The 27,994-nt window shown below is 55.4% G+C and overlaps 1 protein-coding gene across 5 annotated transcripts in view; it reads right to left on the bottom strand.

Moving 5' to 3' along the window:
- Nucleotides 1-27,994, bottom strand: part of IFT172 (intraflagellar transport 172) — a 154,029-nt gene that overhangs the window by 22,679 nt on the left and 103,356 nt on the right. For all 5 annotated transcript variants that reach the window (XR_013345524.1, XM_077812218.1, XM_077812220.1 and 2 more), the window contains 18 exons: nucleotides 26,828-27,076; nucleotides 26,203-26,281; nucleotides 25,632-25,752; nucleotides 24,635-24,779; nucleotides 24,469-24,558; nucleotides 23,702-23,799; nucleotides 21,578-21,713; nucleotides 21,376-21,492; nucleotides 20,829-20,971; nucleotides 20,184-20,277; nucleotides 19,927-19,991; nucleotides 19,590-19,770; nucleotides 18,975-19,084; nucleotides 18,559-18,688; nucleotides 18,089-18,187; nucleotides 17,073-17,182; nucleotides 15,802-15,865; nucleotides 15,003-15,089 (listed from right to left, as the gene is read on the bottom strand). Coding sequence is in view for 4 of the 5 variants with exons in the window: in XM_077812218.1 (XP_077668344.1) it covers nucleotides 15,003-15,089; nucleotides 15,802-15,865; nucleotides 17,073-17,182; nucleotides 18,089-18,187; nucleotides 18,559-18,688; nucleotides 18,975-19,084; nucleotides 19,590-19,770; nucleotides 19,927-19,991; nucleotides 20,184-20,277; nucleotides 20,829-20,971; nucleotides 21,376-21,492; nucleotides 21,578-21,713; nucleotides 23,702-23,799; nucleotides 24,469-24,558; nucleotides 24,635-24,779; nucleotides 25,632-25,752; nucleotides 26,203-26,281; nucleotides 26,828-27,076 (2,118 nt within the window). In the remaining variant the exon portion in view is untranslated. The remainder of the gene's footprint in view (nucleotides 1-15,002; nucleotides 15,090-15,801; nucleotides 15,866-17,072; nucleotides 17,183-18,088; nucleotides 18,188-18,558; nucleotides 18,689-18,974; nucleotides 19,085-19,589; nucleotides 19,771-19,926; nucleotides 19,992-20,183; nucleotides 20,278-20,828; nucleotides 20,972-21,375; nucleotides 21,493-21,577; nucleotides 21,714-23,701; nucleotides 23,800-24,468; nucleotides 24,559-24,634; nucleotides 24,780-25,631; nucleotides 25,753-26,202; nucleotides 26,282-26,827; nucleotides 27,077-27,994) is intronic.

The raw sequence follows: 27,994 nt of genomic DNA, 5'->3' as shown, positions 1-27,994 counted from the left end.
CATTTTGTTGCCCAGTCTCCCAGTTTTGTGAGATCCTTTTGTAGGTCTTCGCAGTCTACTTTGGACTTAACCATCCTGATTGGTTTTGTATCATCTGCAAATTTTGCCACCTCACTATTTACCCCTTTTTTTCAGATCATTTATGAATATGTTAAATAGTACTGGTCCCAGTACATATTCCTGGGAGACACCACTATTTACCTCTCTCCATTCTGAAAATTGACCATTTATTCCCACTCTTTGTTTCCTATCTTTTAGCCAGTTACCAATCCATGAGAAGACCTTCCCTCTTATCCCATGACAGCTTACTTTGCTTAAGAGCCTTTGCTGAGGGACCTTGTCAAAGGCTTTCTGAAAATCTAAGTACGCTATATCCACTGGATCCCCCTTGTCCACATGTTTGTTAACCCCCTCAAAGAATTCTAGTAGATTGGTGAGGCCTGATTTCCCTTTACAAAAACCATGTTGACTCTTCCCCAACAAATTATGCGCATCTGTCTGACCATTTTGTTCTTTACCATAGTTTAAACCAGTTTGCCCAGTACTGAAGTTAGGCTTACAGGCCTGTAATTGCTGGGATCACCTTTACAACCCTTTTTAAAAATTAGCATCACATTAGCTATCCTCCAGTCATTTGGTACAGAAGCTGATTTAAATGATAGGTTACAAACTACAGTTAGGAGCTCTGCAATTTCATATATGAGTTCCTTCAGAACTCTTGGGTAAATACCATCTGGTCCTGGTGACTTATTTCTGTTTAGTTTATCCATTTGTTCCAAAACCTCTTCTAATGACACCTCAATCTGGGACAGTTCCTCAGATTTATCACCTAAAAAGAATGGCTTGGGTTTGGGAATCTCCCTCACATCCTCAGCCATGAAGACTGATGCAAAGAATTCATTTAGTTTCTCCGCAATGGCCTTATCGTTCTTGAGTGCTCCTTTAGCATCTTGATTGTCCAGTGGCCCCACTGGCTGTTTAGCAGGCTTCCTGCTTCTAATGTACTTAAATGTTTTTTTGCTATTACTTTTTGAGTCTTTGGCTGTTCTTCAAATTCTTTTTTGGCCTTTCTAATTACATTTTTACAGTTTATTCGCCAGAGTTTATGCTCTTTTTCTATTTTCCTTATTAGAATTTAACTTCCACTGTTTATAGGATGCTTTTTTGTCTCTCACTTCTTTTACTTTGTTGTTTAGTCATGGTGGCACTTTTTTGGTTCTCTTACTATGTTTTTTAATTTGGGGTGTACATTTAAATTGAGCCTCTAATATGGTGTCTTTAAAACATTTCCACGCAGCTTGCCGGGATTTCACTTTTACCACTGTACCTTTTAATTTCTGTTTAGTTAACTTCCTCATTTTTGTGTAGTCCCCCTTCTGAAATTAAATGCCACAGTGTTGGGCTGCTGTGGTATTTTCCCTGCCACAGGGATGTTAAATTTAATTATACTATGGTCAGTATTACCAAGTGGTCCAGCTATACTCACCTCTTGGACCAGATCCTGTGTTCCACTTAGGACTAAATCAAGAATTGCCTCTCCTCTTGTGGGTTCCAAGACGAGCTGCTCCAAGAAGCAGTCATTTAAGGTGTCAACACACTTTATCTCTGCATCCTGTCCTGAGGTGATGTACCCAGTCTATATGGGGATCATTGAAATCCTCCATTATTATTGCGTTTTTTATTTTTATAGCCTCTCTAATCTCCCTGGGCATTTCATAGTCACTATTCCCATCCTGCTCAGGTGGCCGGTAATATATCCCTACTGCTATATTCTTATTATTAGAGCATGGAATTATTATCCATAGAGATTCTATGGTACAGTTTGGTTCATTTACATTTTTACTTCATTTGATTCTATGCTTTCTTTCACATATAGTGCCACTCCCCAACCAGCACGATCTGTTCTGTCCTTCTGATGTATTTTGTACCCTGGTATTACTGTGTCCCATTGATTATCCTCATTCAAACAAGTTTCTGTGATGCCTATTATATCATATACTCTAGTTCACCCATCTTGGTATTTAGACTTCTAGCATTTGTATATAATAAGCACTTTAAAAACTTGTCACTTTTTAGCTGTCTGCCATTACATGATGTAATTGAATGGGACTCTTTCTCATTTGACTGTTTCTCATCAGATCCTGCCTGTATTTTATTATCCTCCATCCTCTCCTCCTTACTAGGACATAGAAAATCTCCATTAATAGATCCTCCCCTAAGGGCTACCTCTGTCTGAACCACGTGCTCCTCTGCACCTGTCAGCTTTTCCCCAGCCCTTAGTTTAAAAACTGCTCTATGACATTTTTAATTTTAAGTGCCAGCAATCTGGTTCCAGTTTGGTTTAGGTGGAACCCATCCCTCCTGTATAAGCTCCTCCTCTCCCAAAAGCTTTCCCAGTTCCTAATAAATCTAAAGCCCTCCTCCCTACACCATCATCTTATCCATGCACTGAGACCCTGCAGCTCTGCTGGTTTAACTGGCCCTGCGCGTGGAACAGGGAGCATTTCAGAGAATGCTCCCATGGAAGTCCTGGATTTCAATCTCGTACCCAGCAGCCTAAATTTCGCCTCCAGGACCTCTCTCCTATCCTTCCCTATGTCATGGGTACCTACATGTACCACGACCAATGGCTCCTCCCCAGCACTACACATAATCCATCCAGATGTCTGGAGAGATCCACAACCTTGGCAGGCAGGCAGGTCACCATGTGGTTCTCCTGATCATCGCAAACCCAGCTATCTGTGTTTCTAATGATTGAATCCCCCATTACTATTACCTGTCTCTTACTAATAAATGGAATTCCCTCCCCTGGGGTTGGAAGGGACCTCAGGACATCATCAAAGCAGGACCAATCCCCCATTTTTTGCCCCCGATCCCTAAATGGCCCCCTCTAGGATTGAACTCACAACCCTGGGTTTGGCAGGCCAATGCTCAAACCACTGAGCTATCCCTCCCCCCAGTGCAAAAGGATACCACAACATCATCTGGAAGGAGGGTCCCAACTAAGGGATCATTTCTGTCTGCTCCATTTGGATGTTTTCCTTCCCTGAGACTTTCATCCTCCTCAACAGCACAGAGGCTGCCAGACTGGGGGTGGGACTGCTCTACTGGGTCCTGGAAAGTCTCCTCTATGTACCTCTCTGTCTCCCTTAGCTCCTCCAGTTCAGCCACTCTGCTCTCTGAAGCCCGTATACAGTCTTTTAGGGCCAGGAGCTCCTTGCACCGAATGCACACATATGACAACTGCTCATAACCCAGGTAATCATACATGCTGCATTGTGTGCAATAAACTGGGTAGCCCCCACTCTGTGGCTGAACTTCTGCCTGCTTTCTCTTTTTACTCCTGCGGCTTGTTCCTTTGTTGATGTATTGTTTTTAACAGGGGGTGTTTTTGGTTTTAAGTTTAAAGAATGTTAAGTGTCTCTAGCCCCACCTCACACAACCCATCTAAACTCCCTTGCAAAGCTCCCCTGTTAGCTGCTCCAGTTGAGGAGTTTTGGCACCAAACAGCTCCCCCTGTGAGCCTGGGAACTGCATCACAAACCCAGGAGAGAAAAGATGGTTACTCACCTTTGTAACTGTTGTTCTTCGAGATGTGTTGCTCATATCCATTCCGATTAGGTGTGCGCACGCCGCGTGCAAGGCCGTCGGATCATTTTTACCCTAGCAACACCCGGTGGGTCGGCTGTGGAGCCCCCTGGAGTGGCACCTTCATGGCACTGGATATATACCCCAGCCAACCCAGCGCCCCCTCAGTTCCTTCTTGCCGGCTACTCCGACAGAGGGGAAGGAGAGCGGGTTTGGAATGGAGATGAGCAACACATCTCAAAGAACAAGAGTTACAAAGGTGAGTAACTGTCTTTTCTTCTTCGAGTGCTTGCTCATATCGATTTCAATTAGGTGATTTCCAAGCCTTACCTAGGTGGTGAGGTTGGAGTGAAGTACCGTAGATTGGTAGGACCACTCTACCAAACGCCGCATCGTCTCTGGCTTGCCGGATGATGGCACAGTGAAAGGCAAAGGTAGGTACTGAAGACCAGGTAGCAGCTCTGCAGATCCCTGGATTGGAACCTGGGCCAGGAAAGCCGCTGAGGAGGCCTGAGCCCTTGTAGTATGAGTGGTGAGGGGCGGGGTCGGAGCACCAGCAAGACCATAGCAAGCACGGATACAGGAGGTGATCCAAGAGGAGATCCACTGGGAGGAGACTGGGAGGCCCTTCATCCGGTCCGCCACTGCAACGAAGAGCTGGGTTGTTTTCCTGAACAGCTTTGTACGCTCAGAAGGCAAGGGCCCTATGAACATCGAGGGAGTGTAGCCGTTGTTCCTGACGAGTAGCATGCAGTTTTGGATAAAAAAGCGGGAGGAAAATGTCCTGGCTGATATGAAAGGTCGATACCATCTTGGGAAGAAAGGCCGGGTGGGGTCGTAGCTGCACCTTGTCCTTATGGAAGATCGTGTACGGTGGTTCCGATGTAAGAGCTTTGAGCTCAGACATGCCTCACCAACGTGATAGCGAGAAGGCCCACCGTTTTTCAAGAGAGGTATAGGAGGGAACAGGTGGCCAACAGCTTGAACGGGGGCCCCATAAGTCTGGAGAGGACGAGGTTAAGGTCCCATGTAGGGACTGGCTGCCGTACCTGTGGGTAGAGATGGTCCAGGCCCTTAAGAAACCTACCGACCACGGGGTTGGAGAAGACAGATCGGCCATTCGCTCCCAGATGGAAAGCCGAGATGGCCGCCAGGTGAACTCTGATGGATATCGCCAGGCCCTGCTGTTTCAGGCTCAGGAGACAGTCCAAAATGAGAGGCATGGACGCTTGGAGGGGGGAGCCGTGCCGCGGTTGAGAGCACCAGCATGAGAATCGCTTCCACTTAGCCACATATGTGGCCCAAGTGGAAGGTTTCCTGCTACCCAACAGAACCTGCTGCACCAAATGAGAACAGAGGAGCTCTGAGAGCTCAGCCATGCAGCATCCACGCTGTGAGGTGGAGGGATCGTAGCTCGGGGTGACAGAGGCAGCCGTGACCTAAGTGATCAGGTCTGGGAAAAGGGGCAGTGGCATTGGGGCATCCACGGAGATCTCCAACAGCGTGGTGTACCAGTGCTGTCTGGGCCAGGCCGGGATGACCAGAATCAGCGGAGTCCTGTCCTTGTGCACTCTGAGCAGGACCTTCTGTACCAGGGGAAACGGGGGAAAGGCGTAAAACAATCGGCTCATCCAAGGGAGTAGGAAGGCGTCTGTGAGAGACCCCGGGGAGCAGCCTCGGAGGAAGCAGAAAGCCGGGCATTTCCGGTCGCTGAGGGAGGCAAACAGGTCGATCTGGGGAAACCCGCACTTTAGGAAGATGGGGTGGATGACATCTGGTCGAAGCGACCACTTGTGGGAGTGGAAGGACCTGCTGAGGTGTTCTAGACCCCTGGGAGAAAAGACGCCACCAGGTGAATGGAGTGGGCTATGCAGAATTCCCACAGTCGGATGGCCTCCTGACAGAGGGGGGAGGAACAGGCCCCCCTTTGCTTGTTGATGTAGAACATGGCCGTGGTGTTGTCTGTGAGGACCGCCACGCAATGACCCTGCAACTGTTCCCAAAAGGCTTGGCACTCAAGACGCACCGCCATCAGCTCCCGTACGTTGATATGGAGAGAGAGCTCGGATGGGGCCCATAGACCCTGCGTCTGAATGTCCCCGAGATTGGCGCCCCATCCCAGGGCTGATGAGTCTGTGACGAGGGACAAGGAGGGCTGAGAGCTGTGAAAAGGGGCTCCTTTGCATACTGCCCTGGGGTCTAGCCACCAGCGGAGAGAGGCCAGGACCTTTCCTGGGACTGTGACCACCAGGTTCAGACTGTCTCGAGCTGGGCGATAGATTGATGACAGCCAGGCTTGAAATGGGTGGAGCCATAGTCTGGCATGTCTGGTCACGTATGTGCAGGAAGCCATGTGCCCTAGAAGACTCAAGCATGTTCTTGCTGTCAAGGTTGGGAAGCTCTGAAGGCTCTGGATGAGGCCCAACAAAGCTTGGAAACGAGTGTTCAGCAGGAGGGCTCGGGCCTGCACGGAATCTAAGACCACCCCGATGAATTCTAATCTCTAGGTTGGCTCTAGAGTCAACTTCGCCACATTGAGGAGGAGGCCTAATCGACAAAACGTGTCCGTGACCAGTTGAAGGTGGGACTGCACCTGTTCTTTGGTGTGGCCTCGGATGAGCCAGTTGTTGAGATACGGGTGTACCTGTATCCGTCTCCGATGAAGGAAGGCTGCCACAACTGCCATACATTTGGTGAACACCAGGGGGGGCATGGAAAGACCGAATGGAAGAACTGTGAACTGATAGTGCTCGCGGTTGACCACAAAGTGGAGGAAGTGTCTGTGCGCTGGATGGATCGCTATGTGGAAATACGTGTCCTTCATGTCGAGGGCGGCGTACCTGTCTCCAGGGAAGGTATATTGGTGCCCAAGGAGACCATGCGGAACTTCAATCTTACCATGAATTTGTTGAGTCCGCGGAGGTCCAGGATAGGCCGAAGCCCACCCTTTGCCTTGGGGATTAGGAAGTAACAGGAGTAGAAACCCCTGCCCCATAGCTCCCTTGGAACCTCCTCGATCGTCCTCATGGCAAGGAGCATCTGAACCTCCTGAATGAGGAGCTGCTCGTGAGAGGGGTCCCTGAAGAGGGATGGGGAGGGAGGGTGGGGAGAAAGAATATTAGAGAGAGTATCCCCTTTCCACTGTGCAAAGAACCCAGCGGTCCATGGTTATGAGGGACCAAGCATGGTGGAAATGGGATAAATGATTCAGGAAGGGTGGGGTAGGATACTGAACAAGGTCCAGCACATCGTCCTCGGGTGTCCCTTCAAAAGTTTTGTTTAGGACCTGCCGAGAGCTTGGATGGGCCCTGGCTCTGCCCGGACTGGTGGTTGGAGAGTTTCCTCCTGCCACTACACCGTCTCTTGTAAAAATCCTGCCTCGACTGAGGATGGGGGTAGGGGCGTTGAGGCTGAGGCTTAAAGGGCTTTCGCTGGGTAGCCAATGTGTGCATGCCCTACAATCTCATTATGGCCCTTGAGTCTTTGAGGCTTTGAAGCCTTGAGTCAGTTTTGTCTGAGAACAGGCCTTCGCCCTCGAAGGGCAGATCCTGCAATGTTTGCTGAAGCTCTGGTGGTAAGCCGGACACTTGCAGCCATGAGATACACTGCATTGCGATCCCTGAAGAGAGGGTCCGAGCAGCGGAGTCCGTGGTGTCCAACAAGGCCTGCAATGAGGTCCATGCCACTGTTTTGCCCTCTTCCACCAGGACCCCAAATGCCACTCTGGACTCCGAAGGAACCAGCTCTTTGAACTTTAACATGGAGTTCCAAGAGTTATAGTTGTACTGGCTCAGGAGTGCCTGCTGGTTCGCAATCCGGAACTGAAGTCCACCCGAGGAGTAGACTTTGCACCCAAATAAATCGAGGCGTTTGGCCTCTTTTGATTTTGGTGCCAAGGCTTGCTGACCATGCCGCTCCCTCTCATTCACTGAGGCCACCACCAGTGAAAAGGGCTGTGGATGCATGTACAAATAGTCATATCCCTTGGAAGGGACGAAGTACTTCCACTCCACCCCTTTAGCAGTCAGAGGAATGGACGCGGGCGTTTGCCAGATTGTTCTGGCCGTGGTCTGGATTGTCCGGATGAGCGGTAGGGCCACCCTAGATGGAGCCTCTGTGGATAAAATGTCAACCACAGGGTCCTCCGCCTCCATAACCTCCTCTGCTTGGACGTTCATATTTCGCACCACTCTACATAAGAGGTGGGTGCGGAGGTCTATTGGAGGGGGACCCAAAATAGCAGTTCCTGCCACTGCCTCGTCAGGTGAGAATGAGGTGGAGACCATGGGAGGAAGAGGATCATCTGGGGCCTCTTGTTGAGTTGGCTCTCGTAGTCCTGAGCCCGCAACCTCAGCGTCCGGACCAGGAACCGGAGTTGGAGGAGGGTCTGGAGCCAGGAAGGACGACACCATAGCCTCCGTGCCCCCAGGAGCAGGACGGCTGCCAGTGGCCTCTGGCACTTGTGGCTCGGAGGGGGCTGAATGAGAAGCCCCAGATGGAGAACACTGGGCCTGATGGTATGCCCAGGGCATCCAAAAGGGCCACTGAGTAGACCCTTGAACAGGACCTTGTCCCTGCGCCTGCCAATGAGCAGCCCCTGAGTCCAGGTGGCTGTGATCTAAGTGACGGTGGTCCGAGGGACGCGACCCCGCGTCCGACTCTGTTGAACGAGAGGTGGAATGCGATGGCCACAGTGGTGCCAAGTGGGTCTGCGCCGAGTCACGTCGATGTGATGGAGATCGGTGCTGCGAAGCTGGAGATCAGTGCTGCAAAGGTGGAGAGCGGCGCTGTGACATTGGGGAACGGTGCCGGGACCTAGACCGGTGCCGGGGTCTGGACCTAGTTCGCAATGATGACCGCCGTCGGGAGTGGCATCTGGACCGGGTTCTGCTCCTGGACGGTGACTGGTGTACGAAGCAGTGCCGAGAATGGTGCCAGGAGTCTGATCGGTGCCGCGAGCATGACTGGCGCCGCGAAGGAGAGCGGCGCCAGAACTGCGAGCGTCGCTGGGACTGCAAGTGGCGTTGGGAGTGGGAAGGGTGCCGAGAGCGGGATCGGTGCTGCAGATCAACCGATGGTGTTGACGGATGGATAAGGGCCGGCTTGCCCGAGGATGGTACCACATGAACAGGAGCCGGTGCCTTGGTCTGCTGAGGGGATGCCGACACTGCCATAGCAATCAGATCCCTGCAGCCGCAAAGGAGTCGGTGGTGACTGGACCTCAACCAGGCTACGAGTCGGGGAGTCCAGTTGCACTGGACTCAGTGGCACCGAAGTCGCCTCTTGTGCCCCTGGTCGCTTCGCTATGGGACGCAGCTCTGAAGGCGGATCCAGGGAAGCTGGTGTCTGCTGGAGTGGGCCCGCCCTTTCCGGTCTACGGTGCCGCTTCTGGCCAGGCGAGTGGGAGTGGTGCCAGACCAATGATGTCGGTTGCAGGGCTGGGGAACGCCGGTGCCGCACGTCTCCATCAGAGAACAGTTCCTACTGTTGCCACCGGGGAGCTGCACACCGAAATGCTCAGTGCCAGGTCCTGGCATGCCGCTGGAGGCTGAGGGCTAAGAGCCGCCTCCATGAGGAGCTGTCTTAAGCGAAAGTCCCACTCCTTCTTAGTCCGGGGCCGAAAACTTTTGCAGATCCTGCACTTCTCTGTCTGATGAGATTCCCCCAGACACTTTAGGCAAGAGTCATGGGGGGGTGTCACCCGTTGGCATGGGCTTGGAGCAGGAAGCGCAGGGTTTAAAGCCTGGAGCCTTGGGCATGAGCCCAAGCTACCAGCGGGGAGAAGGGAAAAACCCCTTCCAACCCCACTAACTATACTATACTACAATTACAACTATTAAACACTATAACTATAAACTATTAACAAACTGTAGGAAAAAATACTAGGGAGAGTGGAGAGCACCAAAGCCGAGCTCCACAGTTCCAGCGACCGTCACGGGCAGTAAGAAGGAACTGAGGTGGCGCTGGGTTGACTGCGGTATATATCCAGCACCATGAAGGCACCACTCCAGGGGGCTCCACAGCCGACCCACCGAGCGTTGCTAGGGTAAAAATTCTCTGACAGCCATGCACACGGCATGCGCACACCTAATTGGAATCAATAGGAGCAAGCAGTTGAAGAAGAACTCCCAGTGATCAACAACCCTATGGAACTAATAAGCTACTTAAGAGGGAAAAAGTACAGGTAAGAACAAACAAACCTAACTTCTCACCCCCAGAACGGAGTATTGGAGATTTGCAAGCAGGGGAGGAGGAGTCCTCAGCTTCATTCCACACCTGTCCTCCTCACCTTCCTCTCCCCTGCCTTGCTGCCTTCCCCTCCCATTAGTTGCTCTCCTCCAAACAAAACAAATCCCTCACCCAAGAACCCTGTGGCACTAATCTGGTTTGTGGTGTGTGAGACCCCTTCCTTCACCCTGGGGCTGCTGGGGTTGTCACCACCCAGCACAAGGAGGCCCTGTTTGTGGCTGACCCTTTGACCCCACCACAGATGGTGAATACAGGCTGTGCCATGCCTGCTCCTATTAGCTGCCCCATGCCGGCAGGGAGGGGAGAAAGGAGTGCCAGACAGACCCAGAAAAGGGAGCAGACAATGGTTTAGGACGGTGACCAGCTCTGGGAGAGGAGTTGCTGGAGCTGATGGGCGTGGTCCATTCCAGAAGGACAGCGTCCACCAGAGTCACACACGCACAGCACAATCGGCCACATCTCCGAGAGAGCAACAGCAAAGGAAAAGCCAACACCCCGGCTAGCAGATTTGTCCCTCCACACAGCCCACAGCCCCTCTGCGGGCTGTCTGCCCCAGTGCCCGCCTGTGGCTCTCAGCCTCTCCCACTCCCCTCCAAAGTGGTAGGACTGTGACTACTCAGCACCTTCTAGGGCGTCACGCTACTTGTACCAGCTCTGGACGGGAACCTAGGCATCAAGGGGGCGGCTCAATGTGCAGCTGTGGCCAGGAGAATACACAACACGTTAGGATGCATACAGAATGGGCTAGGAAATTGGCAAAGTCGAAAGGTTCAGAGTGGAACTACAAGAACAATGCATGGTCTGGGAAAGCTGCTTCTAGTGACAGACTCAGACTACTGAGTTTAACAAAGAGAGGGTTTGGAGGGGACTTTTATAAGTATCTCAGTGGAGGAGAGTGAGCTTGGAGAAGAGAGTTACTGCACCTCACAGAAAAGGGCAGAATGAGATCCAGTGGCTGGAAGCTCAGGTCGCATGTCTCTTTCTAGCTCAGCCAGGAATCACTGGGTGGGTCTATGGCTGGTGCGATGCAGGTGGTCAGATCAGATGTAACCAGGGCTAGAGGAAATGCATCCTAGAATACCCAAGGAGCTGACTGAGGAGATAGCTGAGCCATTAGCGATTATCTCTGAAAAGTCATGGGAGATGGGAGAAATTCCAGAAGACTGAAAAAGGGCAAATATAGTGCCCATCTATAAAAAGGGAAGTAAGGACAACCCGGGGAATTACAGACTAGTCACCTTAACATCTGTACCCGGAAAGATAATGGAGCAAGTAATCAAGCAATCAATTTGCAAACACCTAGAAGATGATGAGGTGATAACTAACAGTCCGCATGGATTTGCCAAAAACAAATTGTGTCAAACCAACCTGATAGCTTTCTTTGACAGGGTAACAAGCCTTGAGGATGGGGGGAAGCGGTAGATGTGGTATATCTTGACTTTAGTAAGGCTTTTGATACTGTCTCGCATGACCTGCTCATAACTAAACTAGGGAAATACAACCTAGATGGAGCTATTATAAGGGGGGTGCAAAACTGGTTGGAAAATCATTCCCAGAGAGTAGTTATCAGTGGTTCACAGTCATGCTGGAAGGACATAATGAGTGCAGTCCTGCAGGGATTAGTTCTGAGTCCGGTTCTGTTCAATATCTTCATCAATGGTTTAGATAATGGCATAGAGATTACACTTATAACGTCTGTGGACAATACCAAGCTGGGAGGGATTGCAAGTGTTTTGGAGGACAGGATTAACATTCAAAATGATCTGGGCAAACCGGAGAATTGGTCTGAAGTAAATAGGATGAAATTCAATAAAGACAAATACAAAGTACTCCACTTAGGAAGGAACAATCAGTTGCACACGTACAAAATGGGAAATGACTGCCTAGGAAGGAGTACTGCGGGAAGGGATCTGGGGGTCATAGTGGATCACAAGCTAAATATGAGTCAACAGTGTAACGCTGTTGCAAAAAAAGCGAACATCGTTCTGGGATGTATTAGCAGGAGTATTGTAAGCAAGACAAGAATTAATTCTTCTGCTCTATTCCACTCTGATTAGGCCTCAACTGGAGTATTGTGTCCAGTTCTGGGCGCCACATTTCAGGAAGGATGTGGACAAATTGGAGAGAGTCCAGAGAAGAGCAACAAAAATGATTAACGGTCTAGAAAACATGACCTATGAGGGAAGATTGAAAAAATTGGGTTTGTTTAGTCTGGAAAAGAGAAGACTGAGAGGGGACACGATAACAGTTTTCAAGTATGTGAAAGGTTGTTACAAGGAGGAGGAAGAAAATTTGTTTTTCTTAACCACTGAGGATAGGGCAAGAAGCAATGGGCTTAAATTGCAGCAAGGGAGGTTTAGGTTGGAGATTAGGAAAAACTTCCTGTCAGGGTGTGTAAGCACTGGAATAAATTGCCTAGGGAGGTTGTGGAATCTCCACTATTGGGGATTTTTAAGAGCCAGTTGGACAAACACCTGTCAGGGATGGTCTAGATAATACTTAGTCCTGCCATGAGTGCAGGGGACTGGACTAGAGACCTCTCAAGGTCCCTTCCAGTTCTATGATCACAACGGTCCCTTTTAGCCTTAAAAATCAATGAATCCATGAACAAGATGTAGAACAATACGCAGAATATTCCAATGCCTTTATATGAATCAACAGTGCAGGCTCATCCGGACACAGCAGTGCTGGTCCCCCATCTCAAAGGGTGTCACAGAGCTCAAGGGAGTTATAACAGAGTGACAGGAATGATCAAGGACCTGGAATAAGTCTGCCACACAGAGAGACTGATAGACTCATAGATATTAAGATCAGAAGGGACCATTACGATCATCTAGTCTGACCTCCTGCACAATGCAGGCCAGAGAATCTCACCCACCCATTTCTGCAATAAACCTCTCACCTAGGTCTGAGCTATTGAAGTCCTCAAATCATGGTTTAAAGACTTCAAGGTGCAGAGAATCCTCCAGCAAGTGACCCATGCCCCATGCTACAGAGGAAGGCGAAAACCTCCCAGGGCCTCTTCCAATCTGCCCTGGAGGAAAATTCCTTCCCCACCCCAAATATGGCGATCAGCTGAACCCTGAGCATGTGGGCAAGATTCACCAGCCAGATACCTAGGAAAGAATTCTCTGTAGTAACTCAGATCCCACCCCATCTAACATCCCATCACACGCCATTGGACCTATTTACCATGAATAGTTAAAGATCAATTAATTGCCAAAATCATGTTATCCCATCATACCATCTCCTCCATAAACTTATCGAGTTTAATCTTGAAGCCAGATAGGCATTTTGCCCCCACTGCTTCCCTTGGAAGGCTATTCCAAAACTTCACTCCTCTGATGGTTAGAAACCTTCGTCTAATTTCAAGTCTAAACTTCCCGATGGCCAGTTTATATCCATTTGTTCTTGTGTCCACATTGGTACTGAGCTTAAATAATTCCTCTCCCTCTCCGTATTTATCCCTCTGATATATTTATAGAGAGCAATCATATCTCCCCTCAACCTTCTTTTGGTTAGGCTAAACAAGCCAAGCTCCTTGAGTCTCCTTTCATAAGACAGGTTTTCCATTCCTCGGATCATCCTAGTAGCCCTTCTCTGTACCTGTTCCAGTTTGAATTCATCCTTCCTAAACATGGGAAACCAGAACTGCACACAGTATTCCAGGTGAGGTCTCACCAGTGCCTTTTATAACGGTACTAACACCTCCTTATCTCTACTGGAAATACCTCACCTGACGCATCCGAAGACTGCATTAGCTTTTTTCACGGCCATATCACATTGGCGGCTCATAGTCATCCCGTGGTCAACCAATACTCCAAGGTCCTTCTCCTCCTCCATTACTTCTAATTGATGCGTCCCCAGCTTATAACTAAAATTCTTGTTATTAATCCCTAAATGCATGACCTTACACTTCTCACTATTAAATTTCATCCTATTACTATTACTCCAGTTTACAAGGTCCTCCTGTATGATATCCCTGTCCTTCTCTAAATTGGCAATACCTCCCAGCTTTGTATCATCCACAAACTTTATTAGCACACTCCCACTTTTTGTGCCGAGGTCAGTAATAAAAAGATTAAATAAGATTGGTCCCAAAACCGATCCTTGAGGAACTCCACTAGTAACCTCCCTCCAGCCTGACAGTTCACCTTTCAGTAGGACCCGCGGTAGTCTCCCTTTTAACCAATTCCTTATCCACCATTCAATTTTCATATTGATCCCCATCTTTTCCAATTTAACTAATAATTCCCCATGTGGCACCGTATCAAACGCCTTACTGAAATCTAGGTAAATTAGATCCACTGCGTTTCCTTTGTCTAAAAAATCTGTTACTTTCTCAAAGAAGGAGATCAGGTAGGTTTGGCACGATCTGCCTTTTGTAAAACCATGGGTTGGGATTGTTACCTTAGAGAGCAGACGATACTAGTGTCTATGGAGAGCTGAGGCACAGCACGGGGGTGTGTGTGTGTAAATCTACAGCGCCCTAGCCTGCCACGCCCTAACTGGCTGCGTGGACCCTTCCAACAATCCTTACGGCTCGGTCTGCACGTGGAGCTGGGAGCTACTTGCACTAGCCCTCATACAAGGCACTAAACAGCCATGTAGGTCCAGTAGCATGAGCAGCAGCCAGCAGCGGGAGGGCTTAGCTGCCCTGAGTTACAGGCCTGCCTGGAGCCCGGGGCACACACTCAGGACAGCTCGCCTGTGCTGACGCTTGCCGCTCTCCACTCCTGTTGCCAGCAGGCTACTCCACCAGCACCGGCATGATGAGCCAGCACGCCCAGCTCTACGTGCCAGGGTAGCCTATCCACAGTGCGCGTGGAGCTAGAATGGCCGCTCAGAGCACACGACAGAGCCCTGAGCGCACAGCAGCAGGGTCCCAGCTCGCTCCGTGGAGACAAGCCCTAAGATACTGCGCGGTCCAGAGAAGGGAGACTGGGAGCATCTCGTCTCCCTACCCCTCAGCAGGAGAATGCGGGGACATTCAATGACATCAAAAGGGGGAAAATTCAGAACTGACCCATCTGCCCCACTCCTCTCCCTTACTCTCGTTCTCCCCCTGCGTGCCCCGTAGAGCCTGGGCCCTGGCACTCGGCCTGGCCTGTGCAGCGGTGGGAGGGACAGAGCTGTGAGCGCAGTGCCCAGGGCTGGAGCGGTACCTGCTTGGCCGCGGTCTCCAGGCACTTCTCCCACTGCTCCCGCTCCGCATACATGTCCAGGGCAGCCATGACATCCACCCCCACTAGCTGTGGAACAGGAGAGAGCCACAACACCCTGAGAATGCATTGAGCAGGGGAGATGCCCCCTGGTGTGGGTGCCCAGCCCCCCAGTGCTCCCCAACATGGGTGCCCAGCCCCCTCCAGCAGCACAGCCACCCAGACCCCTTTCCCCCCAGCTCGGGTGCCCAGCCCCCCACAGCTCCCCGGCATAGGCACCCAGCCTCCTCCCCCAGCACGGGCACCCAGCCCCGATGCATCACACTGTTCCCCAGCACGGGCACCTAGCCCTCCACTGCCCCCCAGCACCGGCACCCAGGCACACATGCATCACACTGCCCTGCACGTTAGCACCCAGACCCCCCAAACAATGCACCACCCCCAGCACAGAATGGCCCTGCCCCCTCACCCAGCTCCATGGGAGGACACCTTGGGCACAGAACAACCCCGGCCCCTCGCCAGCCCTGTGGGAGGGCCCCTTGGGCACAGAATGGCCCCGGCCCCTTGCCAGCCCCGTGGGCACTGAACGGCCCCGGTCCGTTGGCCGGCCCCGTGGGAGGGCTCCTTGGGCACAGAACGGCCCCGGCCCCTCGCCGGCCCTGTGGGAGGGCCCCTTGGGCACAGAACGGCCCCGGCCCCTTGCTAGCCCTGTGGGAGGGCCCCTTGGGCACAGAATGGCCCCGGCCCCTCACCGGCCCCGTGGGAGGGCCCCCTGTTCAGCCCCAGACAAAAACATTCTTACTGAATCCACTTTGCCTTGATTCTTTAAATAATCCTTATAGCGCTGGTCCACATACTCCTCCGACCTGCCAGGCAGAAGGAGACTTTGTTGGCAGCCAAACCAAGGGTGCCCTATGGCCACCATGGGGAGGTGCCCAGAGTGGAGCACAGGGGCCCAGCGGGGGTCCCACTGCAGCTGCAGTGACAGGGACAGGGAACAACCCAGCTGGGGTGTGTCTGCCAGGCTCCTGAGAGAAGCAGGACCCTGGAGGAGGAGCAGGCTCTTGGGGCACCTGGAGTGAGGGCAGAAGACACCCCCAATCCGTGGCAGGAGGCTGCGAGGGACAGAGGCACCTGGGAGGAAGGCAGTAGAAAACTGCGCGCAGGGAGACAGGACCAAGAGCACTCCAGGCGGGAGGGGATGGAGACAGGCAAAAGGGAAAGGGGGGGTAGGACTGTAAGTGCCTTAAGGGCAGTAGTGGGAAATGGGACTGAGGGTGACTGGGAGACAGTAGGGGAGTGGGGGAGGGTGGGAAAGAGGGGAACGTGCAGGGGGCAGTGATGGGGGGATGGGAAAGAGGGGAACCTCCAGGGGGCAGTGATGGGGGGACAGGACGGAGAAGAACCTGCAGGGGGCAGTGATGGGGGGACAGGACGGAGAAGAACCTGCAGGGGGCAGTGACGTGGGGGACAGGACAGAGGAGAACCTGCAGGGGGCAGTGACGTGGGGGACAGGATGGAGGAGAACCTGCAGTGGGCAGTGACTGGGGGACAGGATGGAGGAGAACCTGCAGTGGGCAGTGACTGGGGGACAGGATGGAGGAGAACCTGCAGTGGGCAGTGACTGGGGGACAGGATGGAGGAGAACCTGCAGTGGGCAGTGACTGGGGGACAGGATGGAGGAGAACCTGCAGTGGGCAGTGACTGGGGGACAGGATGGAGGAGAACCTGCAAGGGGCAGTGGCGGGGGTACAGGACGGAGGAGAACCTGCAGGGAGCAGTGGGGAGGACAGGATGGAGGAGAACCTGCAGAGGGCAGTGGGGAGGACAGGATGGAGGAGAATCTGCAAGGAGCAGTGGGGAGGACAGGATGGAGGAGAATCTGCAAGGAGCAGTGGGGAGGACAGGATGGAGGAGAACCTGCAAGGGGCAGTGACGGGGTACAGGATGGAGGGGAACCTGCAGGGGGCAGTGGGGAGGACAGGACAGAGGGGAATCTGCAGGGGACAGTCAGGGGAGAGGATGGAGAGGAACCTGCAAGGGGCAGGGGCGAGGACCAGGCCTGAGGGTTACCTGGGGTCGAGCTCCTTGGCCACACGTTTTGCCTTGTTCCATTCTTCACCCTCAATGAAGGCATCGATAGCTTCTCGGATGAGGTCCAGGTTGAGGTAGAGCTCAGCTGCCTGCAGGACCGGAGCAGGGTCACACTTGGGCACTGTCACCTGGGGCTCCAAGGCCAGAGGCCATCTGGACCCACTTCTACAGAACCCATACCATGGGGCCAGAGCCGTGACTGCAGCCTCTGGGCACTACTGAAACATGCTCCACAAAATGAGAACATCAGAATGGCCACACTGGGTCAGAGCAATGCTGCATTTAGCCCAGGTCCTGTCTACCGACACAGGCCAATGCCAGAGGCTTCAGGGGGAGTGAATTTTGTATCATTTGCAAATTTGGCCACCTCACTGTTCACCCCCTTTTTCCAGATCATTTATGAACATGCTGAACAGCACTGATCACCAGGGGGGCCCTGCTATTTACCTGTCTCCATTGTGAAGACTGGCCACTAATTCCTACTCTCTGTTTCCTATCTTGTAACCAGTTACTGATCCATGAGAGGACTTTCCCTCTTATCCCATGACTCCTTAGCGCAAGAGCCTCTGGTGTGGGACCTTGTCAAAGGCTTTCTGAAAGTCCAAGCACACTATGGTGATTGGATCACCCAATATTTCACTCCCCTAGCCTCAGGACACAGCACCTGCCTCCTTCTCTGGGACACAATGCCCACTTCCCTTCTTGCCCCCCTGGTCAGCACACAGCGACTGCACAGCCGAGGAACTAGTTGTTCCAGTAGTTAATGACTCTCACTGCTAAACATTCACACCTTATTGGCAGTCTGAATTCTTCTAGCTTCAGCTTCCAACCATGGGCTCGCGTTAGCCCTGCCTCTGCTAGACTGAAGAGCACCTTATTAAATGTTTGTTCCCCATGTAGGTACTCACAGACTGTAACCAAGTTACCCCTTCACCTTTCATTCCCCTGACATTAACACCTCTCTTCAGCACCGCGTTGAAAGCACCAGCCCTTACCGTGCTGGACTTCTTCATGGCCACCAGCTGGGGTCCCACCAGACGCATCACCTCCACACTCCGGGGCTGGCCCAAGAATTTAATGGCCAGCTCAGCTGCCTGCAGGACAAAAGGCATCAGCGGTGCAAGAGACAGGAGCTGTCAGAGAAAGGGACCCTTTGGGGAGAGCCGGCTCCTGGCCCCGAGATTGGGGGAGGCCACCTTTGGGGAGAGCCAGGCCTCGGCCCCGAGATTGTGGAGAGAGGCCCCATCACGGAGAGTCCAACCCTGGCCCTGGCCTCAGGCGATGGGGTTGTTCAGGGCACAGCCTTCAATGGGTCACTGGTGCCCAGCTCATCTCTCGGGTCTCAGTCAGCCTGAAGCCCCCAGAGACACTTGGGGGTTGGGCATGGTGTCTCTTTGGGGTGAGGGAGCCAGTGTATGGTGAGGCCCCTGGGGTACCAGTGGAGGGCCAGGGGCTCAGGACTTACCTTCAGCCAGCACTTCTCCACCAGCAGGCTGTTACTGGGATCCTGTACCTTCAGGTAGCAGTCCACGGCCCTGGCATATTCCCCAGCCTGCTCCCACTGCCGGGCCTGCTCCAGCATGCCCTCCACGCCTCTGCCAGGACCAACACAGGACGTGAGCCCATGCTGGGCATGGGGAGATGGTGCAGGGATCCTGGTGGGGCCAGGCCTGGGCATGAGCCCTGCACACACAGGGGGAGGCAGGTGCAGGGATGGAGAAAGGTTCAGCTGGTCCTGTCTCCTGCCCCCGCCCCAGTGCTTAGGGAGGCAGCAGTGATGGGCTCAGAAGCCCCGCCGCAGGGAGCAGGGAACTCAGCCAAGCTCTGGATGTCCCTGCACTGGCTCAGCCCAATGCCCCCAGCTGAACAGCCTTGGCCTACCTGGTACCTTTCTTGGCAGCCTCCCTGTCGTACTCCTCCTGCAGTGCCTCCAGCCGGCTGGGGACGTACTCCTTACAGGTCCGCAGGGCGTCGCTCCACATGCTGGCCTCCTGCACCAAACACACCAGGGCCGGAGTGGGGAAGGTCTTTGCTCAGCCTGCTGGGCTCCCAGGCACCCCAGGGCTGATCCAGCCCCCGACCTTCCCGGTCCAGCCCCTCACCGCTACTACCATGGAGGGGACACCATAGCCCCTCCTGATCCCCCACCCCCTCACAGCTACACCTGGGGAGGCGGCACCCACAGCCTCTCCCAATCCAACCCCCCAGTCCCCCACAGCTACTCACAGGACAGGGGTTGTGGGTTCTAGGCCCAGACCCTGAGCTCTCGTGGGGGACGACAGGGGAGGTGGGTCCTCATCCACACACTGAGCTCTCGTATGGGAACGGGGGGTGGGGGGGCACGGGAGGGTCCCCACCCAGACACTGAGCGCTCAGGACGATGATGCAGGGGTTCCCTGCCCAGACACTGAGCTCTCAGGTAGGAATGGGGGTGGGTTCCCCACCCAGACACTGAGCTCTGTGGGGTCAAGCGATGTAACCACTGGCCACACCCACCTTGTAATATTTCACGGCCAGCTCTGGGCGCTGGGCCCGCAGGAGGAAGGCCTCTGCTTTCTGAAATTCCTTCTGCTCAAAGGCAAAGCGAGCCTGCCCCACGAGCACATCAGCCACGCTGTCTGGGTCGTGGGCCTCAGCCACGCGCTGGGCAGCGTCCCAGTTCTGGTTGTGGACAAACCTGGGGAGCCAATGAGACATGCCAGCCTGGGTCCAGCAGATGGGGGTGGGAGGGAGCACGAGATCAACTAGAAAGAAGAGCTGCCAGGCTGGGGTCAGGCAGGGGAGCAAGGCCCCCTGGCCTGGAACCTGGATGCAGTCAGCAGGGGGCACTCACATTAGTACCGCTTCCTTGGGCTTCCCAGCTTTAATGAACTCGGCCTCAGCCTCTTCGAACTTGCCCTAGGACAGAGGAGAGCAATCTGCTTAGGCACTGTGGCCTCCTGCTCCTCCTCGGCCAGGAGGGGCAAGGGCTTCACAGAGCTCCAGGCTCCGAACTGCTGCCACGCCACTTCCCTGGGGAGGCGGAGGAACCTGCCTCGTGCAGGCCCCCGGGCAAGCGCTCTGCAGCCTGGACACAGTGCAAGGTCGTACCTCGTCCTCCAGGAACATGGCGTACTTGAAGTGGATCTCGGGTGTCTTCTGCTTCAGCGAGAGCCGAGCCAGTTCGAATGCAAAGTCAAAGACACTGTGATGAGAGGAGAGAGACGGGGTGAGCCAAGCTAGGTCCTGGCTGCGCCCCACGTGGGGCAAAGCCTGGCCACGCCTCCCGCACAGCCGACGGGAGGGGAAGGGCTGGTGCTGGCAGGCAGAAGCCAGGGTGAGGTGGGAGGCTTGTGAGGGGAGAGCTGGGGCTAGGACCCGGCACAGGAGATGGCTGTGGTGACTGATGGTGCAGGCAGTGAGAGTGGGCAGGGCAGGTGCTGGTGTACAACAGGAGGCGGCCCCAGCAGGTGGTAGCTTGTGGTGCTGCTGGTGAGTTGGCCCCTGGCCCCCGCCCCTGCAGGTGGAAGGTGTGCAAGGCCTCACCTCCCCCAAGCCAAGACGGGAAAAGCTCCTTCCCAGGCCCCCAGGGATGGGAGGGGGGCAGAGGCCACAGCAGCTCCTCCTCAGTCCCTGTGGGATGCAGAGGGCGCCTCCCTCCTGGGGCCTGTAGCGGCTGTGAGTGAAGGGCATTCGCCAGGCCTGGCTTTGCTCTCCCTGTGCCAGGAGGCAAGCTCCTGGCCTCAGGACACTCACCCATTGTCTGCTGCATGGTCGATGGCCATTTCCAGGAGCCCAAACTTATTGAGGAGTTTCACAGCAGCTTCCCCTCCAAGGCTCTTTGCCCACAGATAGGCCACATGCTTGTAGGAATTCGCCCCCCCGTGGGCCTTGGCTACCTGTCCAAAGCAAACAGACCTGAAGGACCAGCTGAGTCTCCCAGGGGGCTCCTTGCTGGAGCAAGCTGAGTCCGTGACTCCCTCCCCAACACAGAGACCCTTCCCCAAGTTACGGCCTCCCTGCGGCTTGGTGAGAAGGAGGCAAGGGCCTGCAGGGGACGGAATGCAGAGACTTCCCTGCCTCCTGCATTGCTCACCCAAGAGGGCAGCAGATGTGGATCCCAGCATGCACTGCTCCATCCTGACCCAAGCACTTCATCCATCATCACACGCGGCTTATGTTCGCACCAGTGGGGAGCAGTGCATGCTGGGACTTGCAGTGCTGCCAGCAACACTGCGGCTAGACACATACGGGGACCTGCTGGTGCCATGCCCTGTCCTCGCTGTTAAAGAGCTGCTGTTACCCTGTACGCTTCCTCCCACATGTCGTTCACTCTGTACATGTTCACTGTGGCCTTCCAGTCCTTGGCTTCCAGGTAGTGGTACTCAGCCTCCTGCAGGCGGCCCTCAGTCTCCAGCTCCTGTAATAGGAGGCGGCGTGTTAGGGAGCGTCTCTAGCCCTCCCGCTGGGATGACAGATCCTTGCCCGAACCCCGACAGCTTTACCTTTCCCAGATGCTGGTGTGTGTCACTCAGCAAGTCCTTGTGGTACTTTGCTACCAGGCGAATCATCTCATCATACATCTTACACTTTTTATACATGGTGATGGCCAGATCAGGTTCCTCCACCGTGATGTACAGCCTGAGAACACAAGCACGGAAATGCTGAGACTGTCGCTGGGCCGGGTCCCGGGACACAGGCGTGGCAGGCGCAGACTCTGTCACTGGGCCGGGCCTCGGGGGTGAGGGATAGCTCAGTGGTTTGAGCATTGGCCTGTTAAATCCAGGGTTGTGAGTTCAATCCTTGAGGGGGCCATTTAGGGATCTGGGTCGAAAATTGGGGATTGGTCCTGCTTGGAGCAGGCGGTTGGACTAGATGACCTCCTGAGGTCCCTTCCAACCCTGATCTTCTATGATTCTATGATTCAGACGCAGACTCTGCTGCTGGGCTGCGCCCAAGAACCCATCTCTTCCCTGGCCACCTGGAGCAGGGCACGGGCTGAATACTCATCAGACAGGAAACGGTGCACGGCATGTTGTGTTGATGAACGGTGTGGGACTATGTGCTGTGGAGATGCACAGCTCCATGTAACCTACCCACACAGGGGATGACAGGACCACCTTCCCATCCTGTCCCTACCAGTCTGCCTCCGCTGTCCCCTGGAGGGACCCTCCTGGGTCTCTGGGGCCCAGTCATGCCTTCACCTCCCTGCTGAGGCTGCCAGCAGTCCCGGTGGTTGATGACGGCTTGGTGATGTGGACCCCAGCTCACCTCGCTTAGGCCACTGAAGAGTTTATGTCACTACTGCCCTGGGATCGACTGGACCTGGTGACGTACATAGGAATGGCCCAGTATCCCATTTCCCACCACACCCTCAGCAGTCCTGTCCTGGGCTGACCAGAGCCAGTGCCCATAGAGGAGAAAGGCCTTGTATTGCATTCCTAATCCCCAAGCCAGCCAGTCCACTCAAGCTGGGATAAGATAGGAGTTGGCACTCACTGGAGGGAAAAGGCCCCAACCACCCTTCTGAGCCAGCTGCTGGATCTGGTCCAGCTCCTCTCTGCCCATGTGCAAACAGATGCACAAACTATACAACTGCTCCACCCCTAGGAATCCTTCCTGGCGTCTCAGCTGGAGATTGCCAGTGGCTTGGCGCCACCCTGCAGAATTCCCCACTGGGTTGGTGAACTTCTGGCCTCTCTCGTGTACCCAGAGGACTGTCAGGCTCCCTCTGCTTGTTTTTTATAACAGAAATCTCAGTCCCAGTTCCTCTCCTTTTGCGGGAGGGCTGTGTGGATGGTGGGAGAGCAGGTGCCAGAGATCAAACACCACGCTCGCTGAGGGGACAGCTTTAGCTAGACCAAGCACTTGGGAGAGAAGAGCCAGTGTCCCTTCAGAAGGGCTGAGAAAGGTCTCATCATTCTCTGCTCCTCCAAGGAGCCCTCCACAGAACCAGAAGAGAGAGGGTGGGGTGTTCCTGACTGGTCCCAGAGCGGGAAAGGAGACTTGGTTTGGGGGGAAACCCAGAAAAATCCCACTGGCTGCTGCAGTTAAGAAAAATGGAAGAGAGAAATCTGGAAAAGTAACTGCAGCACCTTGGCCCATGGCAAGGCCAGCACATTCTGCCCCCGCACAGAGAAGAGTCCCTTCTCCTTGCCCTGGGGAGACATGCTGCATGGCCTCGTAGGGCCTCCCCAGAAACCGGGAGTGGCAGCAGTGAGGCTCAGAGCTGGGCAGGGAATGGTTACAGGTGGCACACAGGGGAACACCCAGCCCAGCCACTAGCCTCACACAGCTGGGGAGAAGTTAGGACAGGACAGCCTGGCAGGGTTGCCTGGGGCTACAGAGGCATGTGAGATGACTCAAGGGCCACGTGGCTGAGCAATGACATGTGACCTGCAGGGGGTTTCTATTCCTCACCCTCAGCCTGGAACTCCCCTCTAGTCCCAGGAAAGCGCCTTTGTCCTCCCATCATAAAACCAACCTCACAGCAAGACTCCTAAGGCACATTCTTGACAGGCCTGGCTGGGGACTGGACTCTGGAGAGACTCAGCCCTGCCCTGCTCCAAGTCCCATGGGCCACTACCGAGGCCTAGCCCCCCACTCATGGTGTCCAGGCAGACACTCACCGCTCTGCTTCTTTGTATTTGCCCTGCTTCTCCATCTCTTGAGCCTGGGTGATGTAGAGCACGGACACATCTTCCTGCCTCATGCACTTGGTCGCCAGCTGCAGGGAGACACGAAACAGGTTCCAGCCTCCTACCCAGCAACCTCAGCGTAAAGGGGATAATGAGAATTTGGGGAGAGACCCGCAACCCCCTCACAGATCTGCTCTGGCTCCCTGCTGAGCTAGCCAGGCAGGCCACGGCATAAAAGCAGCCATTCCCCCCAGGAATACCAGGTGGGCGTGTGATGGGCTCAGCTCAGAAGCCCTAGACACTGATTCCAGGCACCCACTGAGCACCCACTGAGCACATGCTGGTGCCCACGGCCAATCTCACTGGTCTCCATTTTGGATGGTTTGGAGACAGACACCGACCCCTTTCTCCCTGAGGAGCAGATGCTGCATCCACCGCAGACTGAGGGCACTTGGTCATGCAGCTCAGTGAGAGCGGGGCTGAGCCTGGGGGTTGCCCAGTCCTTTTGAGAGATGCTGTTATTCAGGCCAGAGCCGGAAGTGGAGGGAGACACAGAGCGGGCACAGGGTGCAGTTGCCTGTCCCATTCTGTGACTGGGAGCTCACGGCTCCCGCCTGCAAAGACCCTTTGGGAACAGAGCTCTACCTGCAGGCTGCTGAGCCCAGGGCACTAGGACCTCCAGGTATGAAGACAAATACTGCTTTGGAAGGTGGCAGCAGGGCCCAAGAGACTCAGCCACTCTCAGCCTCTATCCCTACCTTGTGTGCCTGCTCCCAGAGCCCCGCCTGCGTATACATGTCAATAGCGTCCTTGGGCCGATCTCCTTTGATGTACAGCTCCTCTGCGATCTGTGGGGAACAGGACAGCAGGTGAGCCACCTCTGGCCGTTGTGGGGCTGGGAGATGCTGGGAGCTGGCATCTCACCTGGTACTCCTGCAAGGTTGCGTAGTGCTGGGCAATCCTGGGGTAGTACTTGACTGCTATCCTTTTCTCTTGTGAATCCAGAATGTAAATGGCCTTCTTCCACTGCCGGGCCCCAATGGCTGCCTCAATGGCCTTGACGGCGCACCTAGAGCCGCAAGGGGCAGAGATCCTTAGCAGGCCAGGGAGATCAGATCCGGCTGAGCTCTGCTCACGTTAGGGACAGGTAGCGAGACTGGGAACTGTGTGAGGAGACAACGAAGCAGCCTCGCTGCTCGGGTCACCTGCATGGATGTCTCCACAGGGGACTGGGGAGCAAGGAGGGTCAGGGAGAATGGCTGGCAAGGAGAGGAAGGTGTCACGAGGCCTGGCACATGGAGGAAAGAAAGTTCACCAGCACCTTAGAGAAACGGCCTAGCACAGGCTCTGGGCACCTCCCGCAGATCACGAGGGAACGGCAGTTTAGGCTCCGAGCCTAGGCTCCAGTTTCCCCATCACAAAACCACCATACACTGTGGCACAAGAGGGTACGATCAGCGTCCCAAGCTGGGATAGCAGAGGGCTGTGGGCACCGGCAGACCTGGGTGTGAGGGAGGGAGAGAGCTCAGGGCTGGGATAGCAAAGGTCTCTGGGCACCGGCAGGGCTGGGTGCGAGGGAGGGAGGGAGCCCAGGGCTGGGATAGCAGAGGGCTCTGGGCACCGGCAGACCTGGGTGTGAGGGAGGGAGAGAGCTCAGGGCTGGGATAGCAAAGGTCTCTGGGCACCGGCAGGGCTGGGTGCGAGGGAGGGAGCGAGGGAGCCCAGGGCTGGGATAGCAGGGGCCTGTGGGTCTGGCCTGCGGGGCACCAGCAGAGCTGGGGAGGGGAGGGGAGGGCTGGTGTGCTCCACGCCAGCCACATGTCAGTAGGGTTCAGCTCGCCCACTCGTGTAAGGAGACTCACCCAAGTCATTGCTTTCTGAACTGCGCAGCTGCCGTGGCAATGCTCCAGCCTGGTCTTACCTGGCTTCAATGTAATGGTTAATGGCAGCATCCAGCTGCTTCTGCTGCACCAGGTGATCTCCCCAGGCCTCCTCCAGCTTCAGCACCTCTGCAGGGAAGGCCACACGAGCGAGCTCCACCGCTGCGAGGAAGAGGAACATGTCACAGTGGCCACCAGCTGGGGAGAGGACGCTGACATGGCAGTACTGAAGACAGGCCCTGGGAGGCGTGGGGCTGATTCGAGTGGCGCCTGGCCTCCTGCTGGCTGATAAGCCCAGGAGGAACCTGCCCTCGGGCCACGAGAGGCTACAGGAGAGGGGAACTCGGGACTGGAAGAGATGGCCTGGGGCACCGAGTCCAGTGCCCGCTTTGCAGGCAGCCTCACCAGGCAATCCTAGTCCTCAGCTCATGGAGCTCCAGCTCAGAACTAGAGCTGTTGACTGAGGTTGGAAGACAGGCAGCAGTGACACACAGCCAGGTCCTCTGGGCTCTGGGGCAGCCGCTTGTGCAGCAAAGGACAGGGCATCCCTGCATCCCAGCAAGAGGCATTGGGGGTGCTCACACCAAGAAAGGGGGACGAAGACCACGATACCTTTCAGAAAGGCGCAGCCCTTGCGGTAACACTCCAGAGCCTTCTGGGGGTTCTTGATCATCTCAAACAGGTCTCCAGCCTAACACACACAGGCTGTCAGACAGGCTGCAGAGCTGCTGGCCCACCTGCCACAGGTCACACCAGGCCAGGGGCCGGTACCAGAGCTCCCAGGCCCCTGCTGCTGCCCCAGCCATGTACCCTGCCAGCCCCAGGGCCAGTCCCAGTCCAGAGCCCCAGGCCCACCCCACAAGCCATGCACCTTGCCAGCCCCAGGGCCAGTCCCAGTCCCAGTCCAGAGCCCCAGGTCCACCCCACAAGCCATGCACCCTGCTAGCCCCAAGGCTGGGGTCCTGGAGCCTCCTGTCCCAAGCCCTCGATCTCTAGGGCGCAGGTATCTGGAGCTCTGTGCAAGTGAGGCTCCAACTCTCCTGGGGTGGGGGACAAGGGGAGTGTGGGGGTAAGGCTGTTACTCTGTGAGAGTGGAGGCCATGTATGAGTGATGCTGGGGAGGGATGAGGCTCTAACCCTCGGGGTGGAGTTGGGGCGAGGCTCTGACCTGGGGGAGTGGGGTTGGGGAAGGGGAGAGGCTCTGACCTGGGGGTTGGGGGAAGGGGGAGGCTCTCACCTGCTCATACAGCTCCCCTTTGATCAGCGCGGTGGTGATTCGGTTGATGACATCCCCATTGGCCAGGAGCTGGTCCCTGGCCATGGCCAGCCGAGCGGCTCGGGCCGGCAGCCCAGCCCTCAGGTACAGGCCCAAGGCGGCCAGGGGCTCCCCTTGGCTCTCCTGCACCTCCCCAGCCTTCTCCTCCTGCTGCGTGTCCAGCAGCCACTGGTAATAGCCCCGGCGCAGCTTCTCCAGCGCCGGGTGCCCCTGGTGTGGGTGGGTGGGTGGGTGGGTGGGTGAGGGGCAGCCTCTGTCAGCGTCCCCCAGCCCGGCCCCACCCCTCCTGCAGGCTTCTCCCAGTGCCAGGCACAGACGCCGGCCAGAGCCCCCCAGAAACCTTGATGGGCCCCCACGTTCCCCTCCACTCCACCCCACAGCGCCCCCTGAGCTCCCCTCCCCACCCCTCTGCCCCAGTGCCCCCTGAATTCCCCTTCCCCCGCTCTGCTCCACAGCGTCCTCTGAGCTCCTCCCCCGCTGCTCCGCCCCACAGTGCCTCCTGAGCTCCCCTCCCCTCCGCTCCACCCCACAGTGCCCCTTGAGCCCCTCCCCTCCCCTCTGCCCCAGTGTCCCAAGTTCCCCTGTGCTCCACCCAACAGTGCCTTCTGAGCCCCTCTTCCCCCTGCTCTGCCCCACAGTGTCCCCTGAACTCCCTTTCCCTCTGCTCAGCCCCACAGCACCCCGAGCTCCCCTCCCCCTCTGCTCCACCCCACAGCAGCCCCTGAGCTTCTCTCCTGCTCCGCTCAGCCCCACATGCCTCCCTCCCCCAGCCTTGTGTCCCTCCATGAGCCCCTCTCAGTTCCATCCCCCAGCTGCACGGCCCAGCAGGATGCCCTGCCTTTCCTCCCAGGCCGCCTCACCTGCCAAGCCCACAGTCCCCAGGCCTGCCGCAGACCCGTGTACCCTCCCAGCCTGCCTGACAGAGCCGCAGGAATCCTCCTTCCTCACCCCGTCCCTGGCGCCAAAGCCAAGCCCCTCATTCACCCCCTGCCCTGTCCCTCCATTCTCTTCTGCAGCTCTGCGCACACGTGGTGCGATGACTCCCTCTCCCCCCTTCTCTACAGCAGAGGCCTTGCCCAGGCTGGGAGCCCCCAGGCACCTGCCCTCTCAGCCATCTGGCGCTGAACT

This window comes from Eretmochelys imbricata, chromosome 3 (genome assembly GCF_965152235.1).
Source record: "Eretmochelys imbricata isolate rEreImb1 chromosome 3, rEreImb1.hap1, whole genome shotgun sequence".
Lineage (NCBI taxonomy): Eukaryota > Metazoa > Chordata > Testudines > Cheloniidae > Eretmochelys > Eretmochelys imbricata.
The sequence above is the reverse complement of the archived record's forward strand: the minus strand, read 5'-3'. Positions and strand labels throughout refer to the sequence as shown.